At 38.4% G+C, this 25,001-nt stretch overlaps 1 protein-coding gene across 4 annotated transcripts in view; it reads left to right on the forward strand.

The window, feature by feature from the left end:
* ablim3 (actin binding LIM protein family, member 3) overlaps positions 1 to 25,001 on the forward strand; it is a 189,904-nt gene that overhangs the window by 81,692 nt on the left and 83,211 nt on the right. For all 4 annotated transcript variants that reach the window (XR_011344875.1, XR_011344876.1, XM_069898819.1 and 1 more), the window contains exons 4-5: positions 7,353 to 7,468; positions 21,778 to 21,904. Coding sequence is in view for 2 of the 4 variants with exons in the window: in XM_069898819.1 (XP_069754920.1) it covers positions 7,353 to 7,468; positions 21,778 to 21,904 (243 nt within the window). In the remaining 2 variants the exon portion in view is untranslated. The remainder of the gene's footprint in view (positions 1 to 7,352; positions 7,469 to 21,777; positions 21,905 to 25,001) is intronic.

Genomic DNA, 25,001 nt, shown 5'->3' on the forward strand with positions numbered 1-25,001 from the left:
GTAGTCTTGTGTCATTTAATGTAGCACCATGGTTTTTGGAGGAGCATTGTCTCATTCCTTAACTGCCTCCTGCATTTGCAGTTTGCTTTTAAAATGACAGAGGCTACTTGAAACTGAATTTGAACAGCTAGAAATTACTTTCCAGATACTTTTCATAATGGTGGTGGGAAGCACGTGGGAGAAATTGCTACTTTGAATAGATAAGTATTGGCAGTTCCAATCCTGGCAGGCAATAATTTCTCGAGTCCTAATTTAAGTGCTATCCCGTTATTCAATTCACCAGCTTATCCTGAACACCTCAAGAGTGAATTAATCAATTACCTCAGACTGTCCAGATAACTGGATACTGTGCTCATACAGTGGTTAAAAAAAAAGGTTGTTAAGGTCCCCTGCCTTAGGAATGCTTATACCCCTGTAACACTCATTGATGAGCATCAGCATCTTGTCAAATGCCATCATTGCCATTTCATTCCTTCTAGTTGTTTGCTTTCTTAGACTTATCAGTTACTTTGTGTTATAAGATCATAAGACATAGAGCAGAAATAAGCTATGCAGTCCATCTAGTTGCCTTGGCATTTATTCATAAGCTGGTCCATTTTTTTCCACAGCCCCACTGCCTGGCCTTCCCCCCATAACCTTTGATTCCCTGAAAAATCAAGAAGATATAAATCTCTCCCTTCATTACATACAAAGATCTGGCCTCCACAGCCACCTATGAGAACAAATTTCACAGATTTACCAACTGCTGGCTAAAATTCCTATGCATCTCTGTTCTAAGTGGATGGCTTCCAATCCTGTTGTGTCCTCTTGTCCGAGACACTCCCACCATGGGAAACAACCTTTTGACATCATCTACTCTGTCCATGCCTTTCAACATTCAAAATGTTACAGTGAGATCTCCCCTCATTCTCCTAAATTCCATTAAGTACAGGCCAAGACCAGTCAAATGTTCCTCATCCTTATGAACCTCCTCTAAATCCTCTCCCACATCAGCACATCCTTTCTTAAATAAGGAACCCAAAACTGCTCACAATTTTCCAAGTGAGATAGCACCAGTACTTTATAAAGCCTCAACATCACATCCTGTTCTTACATTCTATTCCACTTGAAATAATTCCTAGCATTGCATTTGCCTTCTTCACCATTGACTCAACATGCAAGTTTACATTTGGGCTATCCTACATGAGAACTCCCAGGTCCCTTTGCATTTGGGTATTTTCTCCCTGTTTAGAAAGTAATCTGCCATTCTATTTTTTTTGTACCAAAGTGCATGACCGTACACTTTCTGACATACTATTTAATTTGCCACTTCTCTCCCCATTCTCCTGATCTATCGAAGTCCTTCTGCAGCCTCCCTGTTTCCTCAACTCTACCTGCTCCTCTGCCTACCTTCATATCATCTGCAGACTTAGTCACAAAGCCATTACTTCCATAATATAAATCATTATTATACAGCATAAAATCAGCATTCCTAACCCTGACCCCTGTGAAACAACACTATCACCTGGCAGCTAACCAGTATATGATCCCTGTATTCCAACTGTCTGCTTCCTGTGGGTATAGGTTATGATCTAATGGTTCAAAGAGTGCATTGGATATTTAACTACTTACATCTGCTGTGTTGTGAATTATATGTCCTACAAGCTACACATGTAATTGGTGGGGAGAATGGCAATTCAACAAATTACTGAATATAAAATTTAAATAATATTTTAAAATTTCTGCTCATACACTCCTATTTTTACAAGTTCAATCACTTCCAAGCATTCCAAATAAACTTTCTGTCCCAACAGCTGCTTACTCTATTATTTTGCTGTGAATACATTTTTTATTTTATCACAATAACTGTAAAAGGTTTGTGTTATCAGGGATAGGTCATCACTGAACCATTTTTTTTTCTCTCTGCTTGCATTTATTTCAATTGGAGTTAGGAAAATACAAATTCATTCACTTATTGGAAAATTTGCTGTAAAGTAAATCAAGAATGTGACGGGTCATAATTGTTATTAGGTAGTTTTAAATACATATTTTGGCTTGTTGATTGAGGTACAGATTTGACTTTTCAACAATTACTTTTGAAGAGAACTTTGTATGGAATAATATAATGATGGCATCAAATGATTCACTCGCTAAGTGCAAGGAAAACTATTTGACAATATTCTTCAGACGTTCATTGTGATTCCTTGTGTGGGTTCCTGGCTCCAGTGCAGCTGTCTTCCTGTGTCAGACACAAGAACCAACAACAGCATCTGCACCTGCTGGCAATGGAACAGATTTAGCTCAGTCAGGACATTGGTCACATAGCATTGAGTGAAGCAATACATTCTCAGCCTGAAATCTGTGCCTTCATTGAAGATACCATATGTGGATAACAATTATTCCATGAATAGTATTGCAACATCAGCCATGCTGATGCATTTTCCACTCTCTTTAGCCATTAGCATTGACCAAACAAGATCAAATAGGATGGACTGAGAATAAAAGTGTGTGCTCAACATTACTGTGTTCATTTAAAATATGGCATTTATTATAATTCTAATTTCCTGTTTAATAACGGTAATGTCATTTACTTCGTGCTGTGGAATGAAAATAATTATAAAGGGTTAAATTTAAAGACACGTGACTACATGAACAGACCAACTCCGTTACTGATGAAGGGCTTTAACCTGTGGTTGCTGCCTGACCTGTTCAGATCCTCCAGGATTTTGTATGTTCCTCCATTTGGAAAACATTGGGTAAAAGAGCTAAAAGTGAATTGGAAGAGTCTAGTCAGTGTGAGGACTTTGTAGCAATGGCAAGATGTGTTTTGAGGCCAGCGATTCTCAACCTTTTTTTGCCCATGGCCCCTTTGGGACGCTGCTCAATGTTTATGGGCTCCCTTCCTTCAGTCATTTAGTTGGTTGCTCCGTACTTCCACCGACTACATAAAAATATTTTTTTGTTATGTGAGGTGAAGTGGCTTGTATTCCAGAACAAATAGACAAATAGGAAATTATTCTTATTGAACATTTAGATGCACAGCACAGTACCAGGCCCTAATGGCCCACGAGCCAATGCCTTCCAAATGCCCCAACCCCCTACAACCTCCATACATTTTGAACGGTGGGAGGAAACTGGATCACCCGGAAGAAACCTATGCAGACCTAGGGAGAATGTACAAACTCATAGACAGCCCTGGATTCGAACCCAGGTTGTCGGCACTGTAATAACATCACGCTAACTGCTACAATAACCATGCTGTGCATGTAGTAAAGAAAATAACATGTCATATATATTACAAAGATTTGAAAAATGATTCTTAAAGTGCAATGGTTTGTACACAATTAGTCATTCGGAAACCTTAAGCTTAAGCTTGAGGATGTGAAAACTTCATAAAAAGCACATTAAAAAATAATTCTTGAGCTTGATGTTCCTGTGCAAGTTTTTTGAACAGGCTCCAAATTGGATAGTGACAGTCAAAGGCCCCCTCTTCTTATGATATCATCTATTCCTGGATTTTGTCAAGGAAACTACCTTGCTGAACTCATATTCAGCTAAGTATGTTGAGAGTCAGGCAATGAAAAATATTTCAGGCTTTTCCCGTAGTTTTGTAAATCTATTCGACCAATCACTTTTAACCAAAACATTTTCTTTAAATTGATTGAACTTATGGCGTACAGTTATATCACTGAAGATCTATCAACCTCTCTAATATGGGATATAAGTTTTAACAGGTAATTAAATCTTTCCTCACATCTGCGTGCATTTGTTTTATGTTTCACATTACTGGCAAAGTCATTGTCGTTCAGTGCCTCTGTATTCATGTCCAAATTTGGAAATTGTGAAAATTCCTGACATCTGATATTGCTCCAATAGGCCGAGATGTTTAAGGGAAGTCTCTTTGGCTTGGCTTCGCGGATGAAGATTTATGGAGGGGGTAAAAGTCCACGTCAGCTGCAGGCTCGTTTGTGGCTGACAAGTCCGATGCGGGACAGGCAGACACAGTTGCAACGGCTGCAGGGGAAAATTGGTTGGTTGGGGTTGGGTGTTGGGTTTTTCCTCCTTTGCCTTTTGTCAGTGAGGTGGGCTCTGCGGTCTTCTTCAAAGGAGGTTGCTGCCCGCCAAACTGTGAGGCGCCAAGATGCACGGTTTGAGGCGATATCAGCCCACTGACGGTGGTCAATGTGGCAGGCACCAAGAGATTTCTTTAGGCAGTCCTTGTACCTTTTCTTTGGTGCACCTCTGTCACGGTGGCCAGTGGAGAGCTCGCCATATAACACGATCTTGGGAAGGCGATGGTCCTCCATTCTGGAGACGTGACCCATCCAGCGCAGCTGGATCTTCAGCAGCGTGGACTCGATGCTGTCGACCTCTGCCATCTCGAGTACTTCGACGTTAGGGATGAAAGCGCTCCAATGGATGTTGAGGATGGAGCGGAGACAACGCTGGTGGAAGCGTTCTAGGAAAGAAAGAGAAAGAGATTAAGGAAAGTAATCTTTCCAATAAACTGAGTTTGTCAAAGCTATCTGCCAGATAAATTATGTCCACCTTTGCATCAACAAGTTTTTTCTCTATGCTCTTTATCATGTCCAAGACTGCAACAAAGCAATGAAGACAATTCTGTTGGACAACCTCCTCAATGTGCAGCAGCAGGTGTCAGAAAATGTTCATCATTTTCTTCACACTGTTTCCAAAATCCTTAGAGAGGCAGTTAGTTCAATCCTGTTACAGGGCCAGCAACCAGGACCTGGGTTTAAATCCCACTCTATCTGTAGGGAGTTTGTGTATTCTCTCTGTATCTGTGAGGGGTTTTCCCCAGGGGTTCTGGTATCTTCCCACCCTTCAAAATGTACCATGAGGTTGTAGGTCAGTTGGGTGTAATTGACAGCATGGGTTTGTGGGCTGAAAGGGCCTGTTACCATGCTCTATGTCTAAATTTTTAAAATATTAAAATTTATAAAAATTAAATTTAAATTTAATAGATGGTCTTGAAGGGGATGTGATTTTATAAAGATTACAGTTTTTATAATAATTGAAAGAGAAGTATTTAAACATCTTCCTAAGTTTTTACCCACCAAGACCTCCCTCTGAATAACACAATGAACAATAAAGACTCAGTGTAACATTTTTCAGGCATGTGATGAACCCTCTGTAATATCCAACCACTGACGCAGCCCCATCAATTGGACTGGCAACTATGTTCTTGAATAGAATACTGTTCTCGTTTATGTAATTCTTAATATCTTTGAAAATAGTCAGTTCCTTAGTATCTTTTTTAATCTTTCTGGCAAACATCACTTCCATCAGTTTGTTTCCTTTCCAGAATCTAGAATCAGCCCTGATAAGAGCATTGTTCTCGTGCTAATTTGTCTATTTGTACAGAGAATTTCTTGGATTATAATGAAATAATTAATTGTTTTTCAAGGTCACTTGCCATCTCCTCAATTCTCATCAAAACAGTGGAATTACTCAAAGGAATTGCTTGAATAGTTTATTTTGTTTTTAAGTTCATGACATTAGATATTATTATGGACAAAATAACTGAAATTATGATCATTTCCAATTTTAGAAATCTATTCACTTATCTTATATGATGCAACGTGGCCATTTTCTCATTTCTGTGACATTTCAGTAATAATCTGTTTGAGCATTAGCCATCTCTCAAAATTAGCTCAAAGGGGTTTGAAGTAATCTGAGGGTTTATCTTTCTTCCCTTTATTTCGTTTCTAAATGTAACTTCAGCTTGCTTGGCCCTCATCCTTTTGTTTGAAAATGTATTCAAGCAGATCAAACACATGGGCAGAGATGGGTTTTATGGAGATGTAATGAAACCATACAATAAGTATTCTACAGAATACTGTACTGCCAACACTTCCATTTTGCCAAGGAACATGGGTCAAATTATTTTTGAAAGTAACAAAAATTAAATATTACAAAATGAAAGCGCTTCTTACAAGAGTTAGCTCAAACGTCAGTTTAAATTTTATGGAAAATAATGAACAATACATACCTTCTTTTATATAAGTGAACAGAAGGAGATGTATTCATTACCCATCACAAAATCTCGAAGCAAAATGAGGGTGTTTGCAGATGGGGGAAATATGGAGCAAATCTTTTCATCGTGCACGCTTGTTTCCTGGAATTGAAGGTGATAGAACAAAAGAGGAAACTATATGGAAGTCAATTCATAGCCAAAGCTGGTTCCATGTCAGTTGAACACGATCATTTTGAAGGATTGTTAGTTTTCTGCATTTATCTAGGTCATTCTCATCTATCTTTAAATGCCTGCAACGTTGGCAGCATTCAGCAAAGCCTTGCAGCAAAGTCCTTTCCTTTCCCCAAAAAATATTTTAATCTGTTCATCCTCCATTCCGCACCCCCCCCCCCCATCCATCTTAAGGCCCCCTTATTAAGTATTTTGGTCTGTGCCCCCCACAACCCCCTTAAATGACCTGCGGCCTTCAGGAGGACTCTGTGACCCCTGTTGAGAATGGCCATTCTAGACTATAATGCAGATGTATTCAAAGGCATGAACACTAGCATTAAGGGACACAAAGTGTGGATGATGAACAATACTTGTTGTTCATGTGGCAGAATCTGTAAGCTGAATTGATATGGGTCAAGTCTTCACATATTTTGATCCTCTACAACTGTCTGGATAGAGGAAGACAACACATTTTAGAATTAGCACTCAGAATGACTTTTATTTATATAATGAGCTGTCTATGACATGGAGTCATCACCCAAAATATTTTGGGTTACCATGAACAAGATGTTAAGCACTTCTTCTGCAACCAAGAATGGGCTTTAATTGCACAATTCCACAGTGGAGGAAACTTACCAAATGATTGAAAAAAATATGAAAGATGTTTCATGAGCAAAAGGTTAAGCTCCAAAAGGATAAACAAGAAAGTCTGCAGACACTGGGATAGAGTCCAATACACAAATGAAACTCAGCGGGTCACACAGGAACAATTGGAATTAAAATGTCACAAACATTTCAAACCTGAGCTCTTCATCAAAGTAGGAGATAAATACCTTGGCCTTTATGTTGGAAGAATTGATCTACTTAGCCCAGAAATTGAAAATGAGTTGTCCACAACCAGTAGGAAAAAAGGGTAAGGCTCTATTCGAAATAGGACAATGCTGGTGAAGTTCCATTACTATATAATTATTCAGTGAACTAAACATGAGCAAAAATGTTAAAAAAAAACTATTGTTGAATATATTAATGACAAGAAGGTAAGCACCATTTTCAGAATGCCTTTACATCGATCTGAGGTGAAACGCCCCAGTAAATATGCTTTGATAGAGTGGCATCCCAAAAATGATGATGGAGTTACATTCACATATATCTGATGTCATTGTCATAGGAAGCCATTCCCAGTTGGAGATCGTGTCACTTTCAGTGGGGAAGATTGTGTATGTCAGCAGTGTTCTCATACGTTGGTTACAGCTTCTGAGCCGATAAAGATTCATGGACCAAGTCGTAAGTTTATTATTTCTTTTCATTTTAGCTGACTTGACTTCCTTTGTATTCTTATAACTGAACTGTTAACTTTGAATTGAACTGTTTATTGTAGCATGTATCAAGATACATGAAGAGCCTTATTTTTCATGCTATCCTAATAAATCAGCCCATACTTCAGTACAGCAGATAGTACAAAAATAAAAGTGGAGGGTAGAGTGTTATTTGGCCAAGGAGAAAAGTAGTTAAACCATGCAATGGCATCATCTTTTATCAATAAGAGGTCCATTCAAGAGACTGATAACAGCGGGAATGAAATGGTCTTTGAATCTGGAAGTTGCTGTTTTCAACCTGGGAATGTGACCAGGGTGGGATGGAACCTTTAATATATTGGCAGCTTTCCCAAGGCAGCAGGAAGTTGAGATATTGTCAGTAGAGGGGAGATGAGTTTGTATGATGGCCTGAGTTGCCTACAACACACTCTGTAGTTTCTTGTGGTGTTGGGTAGAGCAGTTCATGATCCAAGACAGGATCCTTTTTGTGGTGCTTCTATAAAAATCAGTAGGGAAATGCTGAATGCCTGCAGAGAGAGAAAAACAGAGTTAACATTTCAGGTTGATACCACTCATCAGGACTGGCCAGCTCTAATACACACTAGAAAGGCTGGTTATCTGAAATTGTTAAATTCAGTATTGAATAGTGGAAGGGGAAGGGAGAGGAGGCAGAAGACGTCAAACGTGCCATGGACATGAATGTGGAAAAATGGGCATCAAGGAAAAGTAAATTCTATGGGACAAAAATAAATTGTAACAATGGGTTAATCACAACTGTCCTTTGGCTCTCAGGGATTAGGTACAGGCATGTTTACTTGATTTGGAGACTGAGGTTCGTGGCTGTGAAGAGAATTTCAGAGAAAATAAGGTTAGTGACTGATAATGGTCTGTTTTTTAGTGGTCCAATGAAAGTTATGAGGTGTTAGAGAACTGGAATGCAACCTCTGCAAGGCAGAGGTCAGATCATGAAATAACAGCACCATGATCCTTGTCACCAAGTTTGATGACAATGTAGCATTTGGTCATTAATAACCTTAATGGCCTATTTTTTTGTGCAAACTTTTTTCTCAAGCAAAGCAAAATTAACTCTTGTCTTTCTTCCTTTGTATACTTATATTTTAAAAATGTATATGGTATCTCAAAAATGCATTAATCATTGTCTTTGCTACTGCCTTTGGCGAAGCATTCTGAATGCTAAAGGTAATTGCAGTAAAAAAAATCTGCAAAACCTGTAAAAGGACAACTCCCAGAAGTGCCAACCCTTAATTATTGAGAAGGTAGTGAAATCGCAACGGTGGGTTAAACATGTCCAATTCCAAGCCCCTCCCACCTCGCTCCCCCTTCACACAATGCACGCACACACACCATGATCAGGAATTCAGTACCTGTAATTAGCTTCCTTTCGCAATCACAGCAGTTTCAAAGTTTTCAGGCTATTTCCTTTATGTTTGCAATCATAAGGAACATCCAAGATGTGAAATTAGGCATAGCTTTATTACACAGCCAAGCACACAGTCAGCCATTCTCAATGGCAACCATACAGTCCAGAATTTTTAAGTGGGGCACGGACTGAAATCGAAAATTTTTTTAATGCTTTTTATGCAGTCCGTAGGAGAGAAGTAGGGAAGAAACCAACTAAATGTAGCTGCTTCACAGGGAAGGAGGCTCATAAACTTTGAGCAGAGACCTAAGGGGGCCACAGCCAAAACAAGTTGAGAGTGGTTGGTTTAAATATCATTGAAATTCCTAAACTATGAAGATTCATAGTTTGAGATGTTTGAGATGTTTATCCATTTTTAACTTGGATGAAAATCTGAACACAAGATATAGTTGTGAAGGGCAGATATTTTTATGAACTCTATAATACAGGCCCTGGAATTAAAAATCAGATGGAGTTAAGCTAAATTTCTATCTCCCAAAAGCAACACTGCAATAAATTCTGATACTTTATTTCCCAGTTTACTTATAAGTTCCGGAGTACAGAGGAAAATACTGATTTATTTTTAAATGAAATTTTTCATGCTGATGTCAGCGAGAGGATTTTCCTGCAGTGCCTGACAACTGACAACCAAGGGAAGTCCAGCTATGTTCCTGGCCGGGGAGGTCATGCACTTCTGGAGAGTTCTTCAGCCAGGCCAGGACGCAGCTGTTGCCATCGTTTCCTCATTTGAGTTCTGTTAGAGCACTATCGCACTTCCTCTTCATTTAGATGCTTGCTGTGTTACTTATATTTCTTGTTTTGATCTCTTTTGTTGAAATGCAGAATTGCTTATGTCCTGGCAACAAGAAAGAGTCCATTGCAAGGCATTTCCTTTTGAAAATGTGCAAGTCATTATCTGTCTATACAGTTATATAAACATAAATATTCTCATGTCAGAGACAAATGCCAAAAAATTATTATTCTATTGGTTGCCACAATCAGAATTTTCATTGTTAGTACACATCTACAAGACATTCCATGCTGCAGACAGACATCCAATAAAATGTTCCAAAAGTCTCTCTGCATTCTTTCAAAAATTGTTGATGATATTTTCTGATTGACACTTAAATATTCTTTGTTCAATATACTCAAACAAAAGTCTTCATTGTTTTAAACTTATTTTACTCCAATCAGACCTCAAATCTCTCCTTCAACCTGCTAACCATTCAATAAGGCTATGGCTGATCCAATCTTGTCCCCAACTCATACTCCTTGACTTCCTTGTGGTGTAAATTTCAGTTAATTTCCTCTTTGAATATAGTCAGCGACTGCATCTCCACAATATTCTGGGCTGCAAAATGCCAAATATTCATGAACTAAGGTGAAAAATAATGCTCCATATTTTCATTTTAGGTAGAAAACCTCTTATTCTGCGAATCTACCTCCTAGATGTAGATATTCCCCAAGAAAGGAAACATCCTCTCAGTATCCATCCTAGTAATCTCACACAGAATCTACTGCTTTGTACACCTCCATCACCCCAATTCTGTGCTAGTATGGTTAGTGTAGCAGTTGGTGCAATGCTCTTACAGCACTAGTGGCTGGGATAGGGGTACGTGTCCCACACTATCTATAAGGAGTCTGTACATTCTCCCTGTCTGTGTGGGTTTCCCTAGGTGCTCCGGTTTCCTCCCACTATTCAAAATGTACAGGGGATTGTAGGTCAATTCGGTGTAATTGGGTGGCACATGGGCCAAAAGGACCTGTAACTGTGCTATATGTCTAAATTAAAAATTGTGAAAAAATATTTAAATTTAAATTCCCCCTGACCCCCAATTCTATCCCACGAACCCCTCCCATTTTGTATATAATCCTCTGCCCCCTGAAAATCCTCTGCATATCTTGTACATTTTTCTTCCATTTTTACTCTATCCTCTCCACAACGTTGAATCCACTCACTTCCCATGAATTTTTCTATCCCCAATCCTCTCTCTGTTCCTAATTCCCAAATTACTTCTTCAAAAGCAGAAGTTCCTTTGATACAATGAAACATACAAACCAGTTTTATTGTGTATTATTACACAATTACTTCAGACTAGTTTATAAAATGGAATATCACTGCCAAGGGCTTGTGCAAAACAGGCATAATTCCCATGTTTCATCACTTTAACACCATGACTACCAGCCCCCCCACATCTCCATCGGGCACACAGAACTCAAAACGGTCAACCAGTTTACCTACCTTGGATGCACCATTTCAACTGATGCAAGGATCGACAAAGAGATAGACAACAGACTCGCCAAGGCAAATAGCGCCTTTGGAAGACTACACAAAAGAGTCTGGAAAAACAACCACCTGAAGAAACACACAAAGATCAGCGTGTACAGAGCCATTGTCATACCCACGCTCCTGTTCGGCTCCGAATCATGGGTCCTCTACCGGCATCACCTACGGCTCCTAGAACGTTTCCATCAGCGCTGTCTCTGCTCCATCCTCAACATTCATTGGAATGACTTCATCACCAACATCGAAGTACTCGAGCTGGCAGAATCCGCAAGCATCTAATCCATACTGCTGAAGACCCAACTGCGCTGGGTGGGTCACATCTCCAGAATGGAGGACCATCGCCTTCCCAAGATTGTATTATATGGCGAGCTCTCCACTGGCCACCGAGACAGAGGTGCACCAAAGAAGAGATACAAGGACTGCTTAAAGAAATCTCTTGGTGCCTGCCACATTGACCACTGCCAGTGGGCTGATATCGCCTGCAACTGTGCATCTTGGCGCCTCACAGTTCAGCGGGCAGCAACTTCCTTTGAAGAAGACCGCAGAGCCCACCTCACTGACAAAAGACAAAGGAGGAAAAACCCAACACCCAACCCCAACCAACCAATTTTCCCTTGCAACCGCTGCAACCGTGCCTGCCTGTCCCGCATCCGTCTTGTCAGTCACCAACGAGCCTGCAGCAGACGTGGACATACCCCTCCATAAATCTTCGTCTGCGAAGCCAAGCCAAAGAAAAATGAAGAGCAGCGTACCTTCCTGGACAGTTTTCTTTGCCAACATTAATAAATTCTAAGTTCCCCATTGTTATTTTCAACTAGTCTTATGACCTTAGAAGACTTTTTACTTAGACATCCACCTTTCTATATTCCTGCACCTTCCTTGACATTGTACCAGATCACTTTTATTATGACCAATGTATCACTTCACATTTATTAGCATTACATTTCTTCTGTTAAGTATCTCATCACTCCACTAGTCCTGAACTATTGTGCTAACCTAATTTGGAGGTTCATTATACCTAAAATTTTGAAATTATGACCCAAATATCTATCCAATTCAGTAAAGTACAAAAGAAATGAAATGATTACGAGAATATGTAAAAAAATATTGTAATACTTTCTAGTTGGAAGAATTCCATTTACAATAATGTTTATTTTTAGAATATGAAAGATAAAAGCTTTCATTTTTATATGCATGCATAATAAAGTGCTACTGTGTTAATGATTATATCTAAGAAATTTAAGTATTAAATAGAATTCTGTGCCACATAGGTGATTTCTAATTAATTAAAAAGAAGGATATGATCTAACTACCAAAACACAGTTATTTGGTTCCAAAATAATTGCATTTAAAGACATGACCATTTTGAGTTAGAGGGTATAGTCATTACAGTTGACAGCATTGTTTGAAGATCCTGCAGTTGTCTCACAAGGAGCTTGTTAGTATGCAGTATAAAAACATAATGGAGCAAAATACTTGGAAGCTTGGTTTATGGAGGAAAAACTAAAAGGCTACATTTTATTGATCAGTTTAAAGAAATAGAAAGGTCTACAGCTGAGAAATTACACCTATACTCTCAGTAATTATCAATTAAATAAGAGAAAATTAACTAAAGGGTGCCTTTGCCACCTGGTGACAATAGAATGCACAATAGAATTCATATATTCTGAAGTGTAGTCCTAATTGATTATTGCTTGAACAAATCCAAAAGACAGTGAACACATGGCAAGACCCCACATACAGCAGTGACCAAATAAATGAAATGTTAACAAGTTTGATAGTGTTTACTGATAGAAACCCTTGCGTCAAGATATACAGTCATTGGAAGGAGTCACGCGATGGAGTAGTGGCCGGACGGTGAACTCCAGCCCTCTCCAGAAAAGTCGGGAAAAACAAGAGAAAACACAAAGGCACAGAAATAAAAGTTACAGAAAAGTGAGTATAAAGGTGGAAAGAAGATGGCGACAAAAAAAGAAAAGTCGAAAGCAACGGTAAGAAGAGAGGAAGAGAAGACAAAGGAGGAAAAAGGTGAAGGCCTTACCTGTCCGAAGAGGCCCGCTGCGGAGAGAGAAACCCGCTCCCTCAGGTCGGTAAATAATGGACTACAAAAATGGCTCGCAGAGCCGAGTAAAAGTGCGCAACCGCGCATGCGCGATGCGAATGAAAAAAAACACACCGACGGGAGGGGGGACCAGCTGGGGAGTCGATCTCCACAGCCGGCAACGACAGCTGCAGAACACCTGCAGCAAGAAGAGACCACAGAAGACAATAGAAACAAGAAAGAAGAGGAGGAAAGGGCAACAAAGAAACAACAGATGGCCAACCCAGAGGAAGAAGAAGAGGAAGAGTATGGTGAAATAGAAGAAGAAAAGAAAGGCAAGGTAAAGGATATACTTGCTCTTATTAGAGGATACATGGAATCATTTAAAGAATGGCAAACACAGGAATTTAAGGATTTAAGAAACAGAAGAGAAAATAAATAAAATGGAGATGACCTTAACAGAAATGGGAAAGAAAATGGACAAGATGGAAGAGCGGGCAGTAGCAGCAGAAATGGAGGTAGAAGACTTAAAAAAGAAATTGGAGAAATCTAATAAAAAAACTAAAGAGACACAAGAACTACTAGCTCAAAAAATAGATACAATGGAAAACCATAACAGAAGAAATAACATAAAGATAGTGGGCCTTAAGGAAGATGAAGAAGGCAAGAATATGAGGGAGTTTATAAAAGAGTGGATCCCTAAGACCCTAGGATGTCCAGAACTACAGCAAGAATTGGAAATAGAAAGGGCACATAGAGTATTGGCCTCTAAACCACAACCACAACAAAAACCAAGATCTATTGTAGTAAAATTCCTAAGATATACTACAAGAGAAAAGGTACTGGAGAAGACAATGGAAAAAGTAAGAGAGGGCAACAAACCACTGGAGTATAAAGGGCAAAAAATCTTCATTTATCCAGATATAAGTTTTGAACTCCTAAAGAAGAGAAAAGAGTTCAATACAGCAAAGGCGATTTTATGGAAGAAAGGGTATAAATTTATACTAAAGCATCCAGCGGTATTGAAAATATTTATTCCAGGACAACAAAACAGACTATTCTCGGATCCAGAAGAAGCACGAAAATTTGCAGAACAATTACAAAAATAGACTGAGGGAGGAAGACGGGTAATGAGAGTTAAAATGATCACAATTGATATGTATGTGGGTAAAGACAAAAATAGACTGAGGGATGAAGACGGGTAATGAGAGTAAAAATGATCACGATTGATATGTATGCGGGTAAAGAGGTATAAGAGTGAATAGAGACAAGGAGCATACGTGAATGTATCTGTACTTAGAGGAAAATATAGATAGTATAGACAAGAATTAATAAGGGAAGGTAATGGAATAGAGAGAATAAGGAGGGAATTAAAAGAGTGACCTCTGTGACATATGAAAAGTGAAATCTTTTCTGGGGGAGGCGGGGTGGGGGGAAATAGCGGTCACTGCAAAATCAGTTGACGCTTGCGAGTGGATTCGCAAATCCAAATGGAGAGGGGAGATGTGGTTGTCCGACAAGGGATAAAGGACAACTCAGGAGGTGAATGGGAGATTGGGGATAAATAAGATAGAAATAGGAGAATAAGGAAAATGTTGGATGTTGTAGGAATGTTGTCTTATAAAGAGTTGAAAATAAGAAAACAGAAATGGAAAAGGAGGAAAGGTAATGATGGAAAAATGGAAAGAGAAGATAAACAAAATATAAAAGGGCTACGCTGAACTATATGTCTTTAAATATTAATGGAATACATAACCAAATTAAAAGGAATAAACTACCAAATTTAAATGAATAAATGTATTCCATTAGAAAAAATAACATATTGGTTAAGAAATAATATTGAAATATTCGAACAAGTATAGGAGCCTTACATTAAATACAATAGCGAAAACCTACCGGGGACAAACATTACCTAAGTTGATGGAAGGAGAAGGAAAGAAAAGAATGGACTCAGTAGAATTTCTGGTGTAATTTTGTTGAATGACAACATTGTCTGACTGGATTAATGCAACCTAGATTGTATACCTAAAATGGATGAGAGGGGGGGTGGGGGTGTGGTTTGGGAGGAAAGGGGGGGGGAGAAAAAGTCACTGTATATGTGTGAAAAAGAAATTGTGTATATCATGGCTAATGTGATTTATGGTGTGAAAAAAAAAAAAAAAAAAAAAAGATATACAGTCATTGCCTCTTACATTCTTTGAATGCTTCATGACCTGTTGAGTTTCTTCAGCACTTTTGTTGACCTGCACAATTGTCTCTTTAATGTTTTTGTGATCAAGTGGAAGGTTCACTGTATTTTCGGAATCAATTTAAAAATGATTTGTGGGTGTGATTTCGATGATTGGCTTTATTTAAGTATGATGAACTAATAATTTACTGCTTTTAGAAATAATTTATTGGTAACTGAATACACAGTTCAATTGCATGGAAGTTTCCCACCGCAAGGTTACATAGTTAAGTCTTTGGTGGTAAGATTTTAATTACTTTTATTTTTGTCATCTTCAAAGTAAAATTTTACTTCTTTTTAATAAATTACAGCTTGAATCAAGAAATTATAGGTCTGCTTGAAAATAAAGCATTTATAAAATATAAATTGAAAACGCAATTGACTACAGTACATTGGCTTGTTTTACAATAAAACAAGGAGCGACGCAGTTCTCTTCAGTAATGTTTGAGCAAACTCATTCGAGCTTGTTTTTCAGCGTGACATGGAAACACTTGCTTTTTGTCCTGCACCGTTTTTTTGTATATCACAATGCCTCCTAGTCCGGGTAGTTCCCAAATGATGAAAGGATTTTGTTTTTACAGACATCCATAAGCTAATTTTGTCTGTAAGTCAGAAGAATGACTTGACATGCTAACGATTCCTCCACAGTATTGTAATGAATGGCATCGAAAACATACTAGACTGATCATAAAGAACAATTACTGAAAGTGAAGAGCAAGGGAGCTAGTAGAATGAGAGGAATTTCATATTCACAAATTTATTAAAACTATAAATGTTATTAATGACTGTAGCCATTTTCAATAACTTTAAATGGCCCAAGGGAATTATTAGTTATCTCCAGATTGTAATTTCAGATCATTTATATCCAATTTAGGATTTTAAAAATAAACCATTTTCTTTAACTGGTAAAATGGAAAATTGGAACATTGGCCTTCCAATCTGCTCAATCGATCCTTCTGAGTGGAAGTTGAAGGTGTTAAGTTTGAGGGAATTGAGTCACCATTGGACAAATTTATTTTAATACAGTCAATACCTCAATTAGGCAATCAATCTCTGTCTCATCTTCTCTTTCTGTTCCAATTTTAGGCTATGGGGATGACTGGCATAGTAGAAAATTGAAATACTGCACTGACAGAAGTACATATCTAAAATTGGTACATAAACTCCAGACGTCATCATTCTTCTTCCATTTTGTCAAGTTCCTGACATTTTACATTGAAGGAAATAACACTTCTTCTGTAAACTGAGAGCATATTGAAATTCTGCTATGTTTAAATATTATTTAAGGCTGAGATTGAAACAGTAGTTTAATCAGGGAGTGTCCATTCAGAGGGCGAATTGCAGTCAATCAGAGACATGATTTCAGGTTCTGAAGAAATCAGTTGCAAGGAGTGAGTTTGTGTGGAAGTGATTGTCAACAAAAGCACTTGATGAAAAGGTAGTCCAAAACAGGCCTATATTCTCCTATATAGGTCTCATTCAATGTGTGAACCCAAACTGCTTGGCACATTGTGATATGCAGAACAGTTTTGAACAAGTCATCGTAAGGAATGTTGCATGTTACCTGATGGCATCCTCTGCACTTTTGCTTTTCGTTAGAATCCTGATCAAAAATCTGGAAATACAGTGACAGTGCATTAGATACCTGGTCACAGCTAAATATTAGGTGTTTTTCATGAATTCCAGAGTTAATACATAGAAGTTCAGATAATTCAATTTCTTGAGTAGTCAACCATTAAAAACACTTGAGCAAACAATGAAATGTTGCAGGAACTCAGTGGGTCAAACAGTGTTGTTGGGTAGAAATGGTCAGTCAATGCTTTGGGTCGGGTTACTTTGTCAAGATTTGATAAAGTAGTCTTGATGAAATGGACTGACCCAAAATGTTGCATGACCATTAATACTCATTGGTGCTGCCTGATGCACCGATTTGTTCCAGGATTCAATTGTTTGCTCAAAATTCCAGCATCTGCTGTCTTTGTGTTTCTCTATTATAAAACATCTTTTAGGAACATTTGCTGAAATGTTGGTTAAATTCTCGGCATTGCACTGTTGGTTTCAGAGGAGGTGCAGAAGAGATTCTTTGATATACCACAGGTTCCAAGCAGTTTTGTTAGGGTAGATGTCAAGATCTTTCCCCTAGTGTGAAGGTCACAAAATAAGCAGCCAGTTACTTAAAAGTAAGGTGCATAGAAACTTCTTTTAGAGGTAGTGAATCTCTAGAAGACTCTGCCAGAAGTTAGATCATTATGTATATAGATATTTAAGGAAGAGATACATCAGGATTTGAAAGATCAAGAATGGAGTTTATCGGGAACTAGCACAGAAGGAGAAATGAAACCAGAGTAGGTAAGCCATGATTGTAATGAATGACATGATAGGCTTCAGGGACCCAGTAGGCTATTATGCCCCTCTTCTCTTGAACTCTTGTGTCATTATGACTGTTCTTCCTTAAGCAAAGATGAGTGGAAGATTCAGTGGATGTGTTCAAAATCCAAAATAGTTCTGTTACATGAAATAAGGGGAAGTTATTTCCAGTGGCTGTAAGTATGGATAGCTAGAGGAAACTAAATTAGAATAATTGGCAAAAAAAAGTCGAAGACAACATAAGGAAACATTTTCTTAAGAAGCAAGTTGTTGTGATTCCGAGAGCACTGTTTGAAAGATAGCAAATGCAAATACAAAAATAACTTTTAAAAGTCAAATTGGAGGTAGGCATTAAAAGAAAACATTTACAGACCAGAGCAAGAGACTGGAACGAATTAGATGGCTAATCAAATTAACTCACATCAGTCCAAATGGCCACCTTCTATACTGCATCATTCAGAGATGCTCTCATGGTTCAATTCATTTTTTACCCTTCTTGTACTCCAAAAACAAATACAGTACGTGGTGCATAAATTAATTAAATTTGTATTAGTCTTCACAATAATATAATTTATTATTATACTATGAAATATAGCAAAGGTAATTTAAAGTGAACATTTTCTTGTTTCAATAGTATGTTTTTTGAAGGAGCTCATCTTGTCTGGTAGAGGTTGTACCACGGCTTGGACCTGTGGAGATGGCTTTTGATGACACAATTGAGCGGGATATTGGTCTAAGTTGCAGATTTTTACAGGCAGAAATTTGTCATTGTTAGTGGATAGAAAATCTTCCCTGTGGAGCATTGTTTTACATGGCATGAGGATGAATTTTGAATTTTCATATGGATGAATTTCAGCCACTCTGACAACTGTTAGAATGCAGCAGCAAAAAGCATCATATTCTGGCATTGCCAGTGTGTTCCTTCATTTTAGAGGTGATGTTCAGAGTTGAATGAAGTCATCTGAGATGCATTTGTTGGATTTTGTTGGATCGCATTGCCAACCTTGACCTTGAATGGGTTGATAGAATTCTTGCATTGTTCTTCAGTCCTTGGAGACTTGCTCAGGCACTGACCTCCTTTCAGATCATCTCTCAGTAGCACTTTATTTCAGCTCATCGTGAACTCCTGGTACCCCTGGGGTACAACACATCCTTTCACCACTCAGCCTCATCAATGAAGAGATTGAACTTCTCAGGCACATTTCCTGCCCAATTCAACATCCCACATAGCTTCTTCAGTGGTGGTGTGCCTCAGTAGTGGTGTCTTTTTAGAGGTAATACAGTAAGATCAACTAATCCATGATCAATTACACAGGAATACAGTATTGCATGACCAGCAAATATTTATTAGGCAGGCCACAGTGAAACTGTGTCATACACAGAGAATGCAAATGCACAGCTGCGCAAAGATCATGACTGAAAATCATTTGCCAAACATTCCAGGATAAATAGTTATTAGTTTTAGAATGTGTTCCATCTTCCTCATATGAGAATCAACCTTGAATTTTTGGATTAACGTAACCAAACTCATTAGAACTAAAGAATCTATGTTTTGCTGTAGTGGTCCGTTACAGGTCTGCAGGGCAGGTAGATTGAATATTATCTAACACGGTCTATGGTGAGGTGTGTTGCTATGTGTTCAATATTTAAAATGAATAGTCCAGGTTGAATAAAACCTCGAGAGTGCAGACACTCTGGACTGATGTATTACTGCAAATCTGATATAGGTGTAATCAAACAAATAGAATTAAATGACAACAATTTCAAAAATGATCAGACCATGAGGTTCAAAACTCCACCTACCCCCTCCACCTGATCAATTTTGTAAATATTTCAGAAGATTGAGTAAATTTGATGGTGAATCTGTATCTTACATGGTGTGAAATTTATTTACAAGAATCTTGGATGGCCAAAGTCAACATTAAACTGCTTGATTTCAAGCTGTGTTAGTGCTGTTGCCAGCTGTCTAGAAGAAGAACCAAGAATCGCTAGGCATCCCCACCTACTCCATTCCAGTAATTCATGTCAAGTATTTAGAAGAAACTTTAGCTTCGTTTTGTGTTTTTTCTTAATGTTTCCACCCCTCTGGGAGTGAAGTCCTGGCAGCAGATAGGAAGCAGTTTGGAAGAGATTCAGGGGTGTGCTATTCATTGCAGTAACCTTTCTTACTAGATTCTGTGAGTATATTTTGAGATTAGTCTTGATCGTAATCAACCAGAAGCGTAGCAAACCACAACATAAAGGGCAACATAAATGCAGGCATGGAGTGCAAAGCTGTATCTGTGCGACTATTTTTGGACAATATCTTCACAATATTGGTAACAAGCACCGACCGACATGACTCTTCTTCCTGAATTAAGGGTCTTTAAAAATGTGCCCTGAGATTCTCATTCCAATGGATGCATTTATCTACTGGGATATAAATCTGGACTGTTGCTTGCTTGAATTAAATAATCTTCTTTGTCAAGTTAAAGAATTAATTGTCACCTCTCACTAAAACTCAGTGATTGAGAAATTATGAATGTTATTCATAAGATATGTAATAATATTTGGTGCGACATTAAGGCTTGTTTTTATGATGACTGTGTCCATGCAGAACTGAGCAGAATGGGTCTGGTGGCCTGGAAGTGAAGTCTCTGCTCTCTCGCATTGTAGAATGCCCCATTATTCAATTTACCATCATTATTGTTGATTTCAACCACTGTTTTCCAGAACCTTAAAGATGGGCTATGTCTGAATTGTTTTTATTCAAGGAGAGGTGTGACATATACTTCATTTATAATATTGATTGGAAGGTTGTTAAGAATAGCACAATTTTACCATCAGTTCTCTGTATATACAATGCTGTAAAGATTAGGGTGGATTATACTAGGTAGAATTTCCCTGACAGTACTTGTCCATAAAAAGCATATTTGTGGAAAAAAGCATTTTGTTAGTTTCGATAATTATCTAATCTCATTGAGTGAAAGATGTTGTGAATTTATCATTCCAGAGAAAGGAGGGTGTGACCCAGAATACTTGATAGTCAGTGGAAATCTCCTTAAATATAAAATTGTGCTCTCATTTCTTCTCCTTCTTTGGCTTGGCTTCGCGGACGAAGATTTATGGACGAAAATTATGCTCTCACTTCACCTATGTCAAAAACACATCTTCGTTCTCTCTCTCTCTCCCAGTTTAGAAAGCATTGCTGTTGGTGAATGGGTTTTAATATGGGCGTGATTTGCAACATAAGCCTGATGACTGACTTCCCAGGGGAAAGATTAAATAAGAAGATTTCAGAAATTGCTTTAATCAGCAATATAAATCCAATTTTATTTTTATTGTGAAAATGCTGTTATCAGTTCACTTGACGTAGATCAAAGTGTTAATTCAGATTTTTTGTCAGAGTACATACATGACATCACATTCAACCTAGAGATTTGTTTTCCTGCAGGCCAAGTAGAATTTCCATTTAGTGGTAGTGCAAAAAAAACTCTATTCAAGAAAAGATATGGACACGAGAGAGAAATGTAAATAAACCGACTGTGGAATATAGAAAAATTAAATAAATATACAATCATGAATAATGTGCAAAGTAAGTCCTTAAATGAGCCCCTAATTGAGTTTGTTGTTGAGGAGTCTGATGGTGGAAGCGTAGCAACAGTTCCTGAATCTGGTGGTGCGAATCTGGTGGCGCCTGTACCTCTTTCCTGATGGCAGCAGCGAAAAGAGAGTTGCACAGTACTGTGATATGGATCCTTGATGATTGCTGCTGTTCTCTGACAGCAGGATTCCCTGTAGATTTTCTTGATGATAGGGAAAGTATTGCTATGTCTATTACCTTTTGCATGGCTTACCATGGTTGATTGACTGTTTTAATTAAAATCATATTATTTTGGGGTACTGCATTGAAACTCCATCAACCAATATGCAATTTTCTTCTATTTTTATTTCAGAGTGTGCTGGTTGTGGAGATGAAATCAAGCATGGACAGTCTCTGCTAGCCCTGGAGAAGCAATGGCATGTGAGCTGCTTCAAATGTCAGTCCTGCGGTGTGGTCCTGACAGGAGAATATATCAGCAAGTATGTATGTTTCTTCAAGGATCCATGTGGGGAAAAGTGATCCAGGCTCATTACCTGACTTTATGCCATCTTTCCAAATTGGATGAACCGATTTTTACACTACACAATGACCTAACTTTAATTTACTAATAGATTATTCAAAAGGCACAGTATGACTTGGGTTCTCCCTCATCTCCTGAAGATTTTGATTCACAATGAGTTTCTAAAAATGTTTTTCCTTGAAATATCTCACCTAGACATTCATCATTGTATATAAAAAGGCTGCTTTTAATGTTTACAATTTAGATCATAATATAAGAACAGAGATTATTGTCCAAGACCAAAAATCAAAGAATTATTAATTATATGCATTCAAATATCAAAGTTTGTTGTTTGAGTTTTTAAAGTGTTTAACCCACCCAATTTTAGGGATTGAAATGACCCATCTGCTTTTGATTTTCACCACTGCCTGTACTTTTTCAAAGTATAAATATCTGAAAGATTGTGAATGGGAAACCAGGTTCTGCAAACTCTTGATATTGTCTCCTGAACACGGCAGTAATGATTCATGTTCTATTAAGCAATTTACTGTTATTTTATTGTCTTCATCATAAATTTAACATGATACTTCATCATTATCAATCATAATTCCCGGATCAATGATCTCCCCTTCCCAGACAATGAACTAATTCCTATATGCACGTAAGATCCCACAAAGAGCAAGGTGATAAGTAGCCAATGAATTTGTCCTATCGATAGTGGTTTACAAAAATTAAGCACTCTCAGGGGGTCTTTTTAGCATTTACCTTGAGGGAAAATGATGATAGTTCCTGAACCCTGCTACAAAATTCCGTCAGATTATGTGCCAAGTTCTACATCAACACTGCTTCTCCACCTTCCCACCATGTAACTCCAATCTGTGATACTCAGAACTCTTCAAACTCAGCACTGATGAAAAGCAACAGCTTTGTGAAATTGAGCAACTGTTTCACAAGCCCTTTTCACACCAGTCATTGAACCAATTAAGGAAGCCGTTTTTGACTTTCACCTGGGCCACTTTTAATCAATTCTCTGCGTCCTTTCACACTCACCACCAGGTGTCCCTGGGGATAGGGGAGTTTATCCTCCACTGGTGATGTCTGAGTGATCTGCCCGATATCCTGTTCGATGTATAATGATCTTGTATTTAAACAAAATTAATCATGCTCATATTAAACATTATGTACAGCACAGTATGAGCCCTTCAGCCCCTGTTGTTGTGCCAACCTATATAAACCTTTATAAATATAAAAGACCGTGGGAAAGAGCAATAGTGGACCTGCCTTCCCAGAAGTCCATGTGGCAGGGAAAGGGCAGTATGCATGGAGCACTCATTGAGTACTCAGGGAGGGGTTTCTCTGCCGCACAGAATTCTGGGAGGGAAGGTCTGCCATCACGCTCTCTCTCTCTTTCTCTCTCTCCCCCTCCCCCTCCCCACCCCGCTGTGACTTTTCCACAGTTCTTTAGAAATTTATAAAGTTTTATATAGGTCGGTAAAGTTTATACCTTTTTAATCTTTTGTTTCCTTCACTCACACCAAAATGTTATCAATGTGTCATTACTTTGTCCCTGGATAGTCCATGTCCCTTTCACACTGGGCTAATTGGCACATAGGTATCAGATGACCACGGGATCATATACCCTACATAGGTGGTCCATCCCCGGCGAGATTTGATGCCTGCATGCCGATTAAGGAGTTTTCACCGTTAATTACTAGGACAAGGTGCCAGTGCCAAAGGGGCTACAGACTGCTTAATACAATATGAATCATTACTGTGATGTTCAGGAGACAATATCAAGGGTTTGCAGAACCTGGCTTCCCATTCACAATCTTTCAGATATTTATACTTTGAAAAAGTACAGGCAGTGGTGAAAATCAAAAGCAGATGGGTCATTTCAATCCCTAAAATTGGGTGGGTTAAACACTTTAAAAACTCAAACAACAAACTTTGATATTTGAATGCATATAATTAATAATTCTTTGATTTTTGGCCTTGGACAATAATCTCTGTTCTTATATTATGATTTAAATTGTAATATAAAATATTACCTATCTTATTTCTAAAATAAGGTTTTTTTTGCTCACCTTGACACAATGATCTCTCCCAAGAAGAAACCCCAGGTACAGGCACCCCTTTATAGAGCAATGTTCTTCCAGCAGGTCTGGGTCAGTTTTGCACCTGTTTAAAGCCACTTTTACATTTGCATCCCACTAGATTGCCCATTCAGTGTCCCAGGTTAGAAATTGCATTTTTGCTGTTCACACTTGACCACTCTTAACTGGGACACTGCATGCGTTCACACTTGCAATGAGCCATCCCCAGGGTTAGGACTGTTCTACCTTCTACTGGTAACGTTATGATGCATCAAGCGATGGTGGACCTGCCCTAAATCCTGATCAATGTATTATGGCCTTATATTTGAACAAAATTAATCATGTCTAATTATAACATAATGAAGGTTTATGAGCCCTTCAGTCTCTGTTGTTGTTGTGTGGACCTATATAAATCTTTATGAGTCTGTGGGAAAGGGCTAGCAATAAATAGCAATAGTGGACAATTTTTAACAGCATGGGAAAGTTGGTAACACTATCATGTACTATTCATACAGCATGGGAAAGTTGGTAGTGCTATTGCACAAAATTTATAAATACCGTGGGGAGAAGTGATGCAGACCTGCCCTTCCAGAAGACTGTGCAGCAGAGAAAGGGCTGTATTCATGGCTGCATACACAGAGCATTCATGGAGGGGCTTCTCTTCTGCATGGCATTCTGGGAAGTCAGTTCCACCATCAGGTCCACAGTCTTTATAAATTGTGCCCTATAGCCCTACCAATTTTCTCACACTGTTTAAAAATAGTCCACTATAGCTATTTATTCCAATTTATTTCCTCTCTCTCTCTCTCTCTTCTGCTGTGACTTTTCCACAGCTTTTATACGTTCATTTTAACCTTTTCTTCCTTCATGTTCCTGCACTCATGTAAAAACTTAGGTCATTTCAATCCCAGAGTACAATTGCCTGTTCTGCACTTGCCTGATTGTAATGCCAGCATCTGCAAGTCCTGGGATTGTACTAGGGGT

The sequence above is a fragment of the Narcine bancroftii genome, chromosome 9 (genome assembly GCF_036971445.1).
Source record: "Narcine bancroftii isolate sNarBan1 chromosome 9, sNarBan1.hap1, whole genome shotgun sequence".
Classification (NCBI taxonomy): Eukaryota; Metazoa; Chordata; class Chondrichthyes; order Torpediniformes; family Narcinidae; genus Narcine; species Narcine bancroftii.